At 42.0% G+C, this 6,000-nt stretch overlaps 1 protein-coding gene across 3 annotated transcripts in view; it reads left to right on the top strand.

Annotated features, from left to right (window-relative positions):
- The first annotated feature begins 4,944 nt into the window (after window positions 1-4,944).
- Window positions 4,945-6,000, top strand: part of IFT27 (intraflagellar transport 27) — a 47,263-nt gene continuing 46,207 nt past the window's right edge. Inside the window, exon 1 of one of the 3 annotated variants that reach the window (XM_075832326.1) lies at window positions 4,945-5,195. In XM_075832326.1, the coding sequence (XP_075688441.1) occupies window positions 5,162-5,195 (34 nt within the window). In that variant the 5' untranslated portion in view covers window positions 4,945-5,161. The remainder of the gene's footprint in view (window positions 5,196-6,000) is intronic. The other 2 variants (XM_075832325.1, XM_075832327.1) reach the window with 2 other exon arrangements.

Below are 6,000 nucleotides of genomic sequence, written 5' to 3'. Positions count from 1 at the left end.
ACATTAGAGGGTGAAGATTGTGAGGAGGTTGAAACCTTGTCGGTGGAACTAGAAAGGGAGGTAAACACTGAACTACATTTGGTGTAATCTATAGACCCCCCAATATAACTGAGGAGATGGAAGGTCAGCTATATAAACAGATGGAGCGGGCTGCACAGGGGGGTACTGTAGTGATAATGGGAGATTTTAATTACCGGGATATTAATTGGCGTCATGGTTCGACTTCAACTGCAAAGGGGAGACATTCCCTCAACCTGTTGCAGGAAAATATTATGGGCCAGTTTATGGAAGACCCGACTAGAGGTGAAACTCTGTTGGATCTGGTCATTTCTAATAATGCAGAGCTTGTTGGGAATGTCAATGTTCGTGAAAACCCTGGTAACAGTGATCACAATATAGTTACATTTTACCTATACTGTAAAAAAACAACGCAGGCTGGGAGGGCAAAAACACTTAATTTCAAGAAGGCCAATTTCCCCAGGATGAGGGCTGCAATTCAGGATATAGAGTGGAAACAACTAATGTGAAATAATGGTACAAATGATAATTGGGAGATTTTCAAATCTACTTTGGGTAATTATAGTGCAAAATTTATTCCTATAGGTAACAAGTATAAACGACTAAAATTAAACCCCACATGGCTTACACCTTCTGTAAAAAGGGCAATACATGACAAAAAAAGGTTATTTGAAAAATACAAATCTGAGGGTACAGCTGTAGCCTTTTTAAATTATAAAGAACGTAATAAAATCTGTAAAAATGTAATAAAATTTGCAAAAATACAAAATGAAAGGCAGGTGGCCAAGGATAGTAAAATAAATCCCAAAAAATTCTTCAAGTATATAAATGCAAAAAAGCCAAGGTCTGAACATGTAGGACCCTAAGATAGTGGTAATGGGGAGTTGGTCACAGGGGATCAAGAGAAGGCAGAGTAACTAAACGGGTTCTTTAGCTCTGTATATACAACAGGAGAAAGAGCAGCTGATGTAGCCGGTGCCAGTGCTGTTATTATATCAGTTGAGATACTGAATTGGATGTCTATATGGTCCAAGCTAAATTAAATTAAATAAATGTACACAAGGCCCCGGGACCAGATGGGTTACACCGTAGAGTTCTTGCAGAACTTAGTTCCGTTATTTCAGTCCCCCTCTTCATAATATTCAGAGATTCTCTAGTGACTGGTATAGTGCAAAGGGACTGGCGCAGGGCAAATGTGATGCCTATTTTCAAATAGGGCTCTGGATCTTCCCCGGGTGATTATAGACCAGTAAGCTTAACATCCATCGTGGGGAAAATGTTTGAGGGGCTATTGAGGGACTATATACAGTGACAAAAAATAGTATTATAAGTGACAGCCAGCACGGTTTTACTAAGGACAGAAGTTGTCAAACCAACCTGATATGTTTTTATGAAGAGGTGAGCAGAAGCCTAGACAGAGGGGCCGCTGTGGATATAGTGTGTTTGGACTTTGCAAAGGCATTTGGCACTGTCCATCATAGACGTCTAATGGGTAAATTAAGGACTATAGGTTTAGAAAATATAGCTTGTAATTGGATTCAGAATTGGCTCAAGGACCGTATCCAGAGAGCTGTGGTCAATGATTCCTACTCTGAATGGTCCTCGGTTATAAGTGGTGTACCCCAGGGTTCAGTGCTGGGACCACTATTATTCAACTTATTTATTAATGATATAGAGGTTGGGATTAAAAGCACTATTTCTATTTTTGCAGATGACACCAAGCTATGTAATATAGTTCAGTCTATGGAAGTTGTTCGTGAATTGCAAGCGGATTTAAACAAACTAAGTGTTTGGGCATCCAGTTGGCAAATTAAGTTCAATGTAGATAAATGTAAAGTTACATGTGGCAGCATACAGACAGGGGTGGCTGTTTGGGTGTGTAAAAGAGATATTAAAGGGCCCCCTAAAAGCGTCATCTCTATAGAAGCCCATCGCTTCTGCGAGGTTGAAGGCCACCAAAATTTTAGTTGGTCCAACACGGTGGCATAATTATATTTTTTAAGATCAGGAGCACCCATCCCCCCGCTATCAGTTGGTTTAGATAACGTTGAGCAGTTTATTCGAGCCCTCCGCCCATTCCAGGTATATTTATTCAATATAGTTTGTAATTTATTGCGAAAGGACACCGGGACGGGAATTGGTACAGTCCTAAACAAATATAAAATACGCATGGGAATATTTTATTCAACTTATTTATTAATGATATAGAGGATGGGATTAATAGCACTATTTCTATTTTTGCAGATGACACCAAGCTATGTAGGAATCTTCAGTCTATGGAAGATGTTCGTGAATTGCAAGCAGATTTAAACAAACTAAGTTTTTGGGCGTCCACTTGGCAAATTAAGTTTAACATAGATAAATGTAAAGTTATGCATCTGGGTACCAACAACCTGCAGGCATCATATGTCCTAGGGGGAGCTACACTTGTTGAGAAGGATCTGGGTGTACTTGTAAATCATAAACTAAATAACAACATTCAATGTCAATCAGCTGCTTCAAAGGCCAGCAAGATATTGTCGTGTATTAAAAGAGGCATGGACTCGCCGGACAGGGATGTAATATTACCACTTTACAAAGCATTAGTGAGGCCTCATCTAGAATATGCAGTTCAGTTCTGGGCTCCAGTTCATAGAAAGGATGCCCTGGGATTGGAAAAAATACAAAGAGAAACGAAGCTAATAAGGGGCATGGAGAATCTATGTTATGAGGAAAGATTAAAAGAATTAAACTTATTTAGCCTTGAAAAAAGACAACTAAGGGGGGACATGATTAACATATAAATATACTAATGGCACATACAAAAAATATGGTGAAATCTTGTTCCATGCAAAACCCCCTCAAAAAACAACTCTCCGTCTGGAGAAAAAAAAGGTTCAACCTGCAGAGACGACAAGCCTTCTTTACTGTGAGAACTGTGAATCTATGGAATAGTCACCACAGGAGCTGGTCACAACAGGGACAGTAGATCGCTTTAAAAAAGGCTTAGATAATTTCCTAGAACAAAAAAATATTAGCTCCTATGTGTAGAAATTTTTACCTTCCCTTTTCCCGACCCTTGGTTGAACTTGATGGACATGTGTCTTTTTTCAACCGTACTAACTATGTGACTATGTGACTATATTGTACTTACCTTGCCCTGTTTCCGCAATGGACAGAGCGCTGCACAGGCTCCAGTCGGGATGCATGCGCAGACCAGCGTGATACAGTGACGTCATCATACCGACCTGCGCAGGGAATCTTCCCATAGCCTTATAGGCTGCAGGCCTAACGTAGCCTGATGCCAATAGTATTCATTTGTATCTACATCCTGAGGACTAGCACCAAGGCCCCCTCCTGTGCTAGCGACACCACTGGCCATGAAGGGGCTCGTGCGGTTAGGTGCGGTTCAGGTGGCCATGGGCCCCCTGGGAGCCTTGGGGCCCAGGCGGCCTCCCGAACTGCCCTAATGATGATCCGCCACTGGCCGCCTACCCTGATCTTTGCTATACCTGTATACTGTCTATTGATTTAGTACTGCACCTATTTACGTTGTTCGTCACCTAAGGAGACTACTCTGGGGGTAGCAACCTGGTGTTCCCCAGCAGTGAAGTCCATATCCATGTATAAGGGTTAAAGGGTGAATACATGCGGGCCTATCAGACTCGGCTCCATGGTATAGCCCTATGTCAAATGCCTTGGTGACAAAGCTTCTTTATCCACGGGCCCTCATCTCATGGGCGATAAAGTTATGCACAAAACTAACAGAGGAATAGAAAGCTTTCATTTTATCACACTCACACAGCTTCTAACAATGTGTGTGATTACTGCAAAATCACTGTAAGTTATTAATAGGTTGGTAGAAGACCACAACTATTGCATCAAATGGGTTTATCAGTCGATAAATTAAGCTGGAGGTACCGCTCACATATTGGTACTTTATCACGCGAAATCTGGCAATGCCAGTCAAGTAAATACTTTTGGCCTTCTATAGAATACAATATTATCTAAATGTATTCTAACTCAGTACAACTTTTAAAGGACGATATAGCCTTAGAAAAAATGAGCGGGCATATGTAAAATAAAAAAAATGTTGCGCTTCTTGTGCCACTTAATACATCCCTTCTAGGGATCTCCCAGTTATCACTTCTCAAAAGTTGCTCAGTATGCACCAACCAAAATTGGAAGCCTATATTGGGAAAATTCTTTCTGCAAAAAGATTGTCAAAACTACCCATCAACACATCAATAATAGAATTGGCCTACAAGATGCTTTTTTGATGGTACATGAATCCCTCCCACAAGATGTCTATGCTGTGTGGCCACCCAGTGGTTGTGATGTGAGTTGCAGCCGGCCAAGGGTTGCGCTAGCATATCGCGATATTGTACTGAATTGATATAATGGGAAATCTACTCAATTAAATCTACTCTATTTAATAACAAATTTACATAAGTGCGGACACATCTACGAGGCTCTTTACACGTGGCTATGCTGCTTGCCTATTACAGGTAAACACACACACACACACCCCCCCCCCCCTGCTGTATGTCCAGTACACAGATGCGTATACAAATCACACATGCCCATCACAAACATATAGCTTCCCAGGATGACCCTATACACAGCTCTATTGCACACACATTACACACACAGCTCTGCTGCACACTGAGTACACACACAGCTCTGCTGCAAGCATTTGACATATACATAGTTGTGATACAGCACAGTCTTATCATCACAATACATGACACAGCATATAACCACTTCTCATGAAGAATAAAATCCTGTTTTACTGAAGTTTCCATTTCACTACTATATCACTACAACAGAGCATAGCTCCTCCCACACATTCCATTGATGATCACATGGTCTTGACATCACCAAAGGTTCTTTACCCACTACACTTGCATTTACCTCGTTGAAAAGCTCAGTCCAGAGCCTGACTCCTCCTACACATGTGACTGATCACATGGCCATGACGTCATCAAAGGTCTTTAAACCCTCGTTTTTGTTGCTATGGTAGCTAGAGCGTCTCTGCTTTTAGTATCTGGAGTAGATTAGTCCATCGGGTGTGTTGTCGGTATCATAAATCACAACTTACAAAGATATTAAGAAAAGCAGCAAGAAAGGTGCCGGTATCTGGTGGTAAGACAGCGCTGGAGCCATGGTGAAGCTGGCAGCCAAGTGCCTTGTAGCTGGTGAGTTCCGTCCCGTACTCCATACAGAAGATGTAGCAGCAGTTAATTGCTTATGTTCATCCCCTTCTCCATTATAATCAATGGGGGAAATATATTAAGGCAGGCACATCAAACTAACTTACGCTGGAAAATATATATGTGGAAAGTGGCGAGAAAATTTAAAAGTTTCAAATTTTAGCGCAACGGAAACCTGTTGATATCCCCCCCCCCCCATTGGTATTAAAGGGGCACCATACTTCATAGTAATAGTGGCCCAAAGGCTAAAATCAGGGAAGGGGGCAGCGATCATGCAGAGGGCAAGGAGTTTGTTACTTTCTCCGTTACATCCCATCCACAACGTGTTCTGAATGCACAATGTCCACTCTAAAACACATGACAACACTTCCTGGACTTGACATAAAGGCGCGTTCTTCCAGGAATCCCCTAAACATCCCCTCATACACACTCACTGATCATCTTCAAATTGAGGCAGAATTGTCATAGGGTGCATGTAAGAAAGTTTTGTATGTCCTGACTGTAAGGCCTCGTTTACACGAGCGTGATATACGTGCGTGCTTTTCACGCGTGCTTTTCACGCGTGTCGTACGCACCTATATTAGTCTATGGGGGCATGCAGACAGTCCGTGAGTCCGCTGAAAAAAACTCACGACATGTCCTTTCTTTGTGCGCTGTTTGCGCATCACGCACCCATTGAAGTCATTGGGTGCGTGAAAACCACGCATGCAGCACGGAAGCACTTCCGTGCGAACTGCGTGATTCGCGCAACAGCTGTCAAACTCTGAATGTAAACAGAAAAGCACCACGT

This window comes from Rhinoderma darwinii, chromosome 7, assembly GCF_050947455.1.
Source record: "Rhinoderma darwinii isolate aRhiDar2 chromosome 7, aRhiDar2.hap1, whole genome shotgun sequence".
NCBI classification, from domain to species: Eukaryota; Metazoa; Chordata; class Amphibia; order Anura; family Rhinodermatidae; genus Rhinoderma; species Rhinoderma darwinii.
Note: the sequence above shows the minus strand (reverse complement) of the source record. Positions and strands in the feature narration are given on the sequence as shown.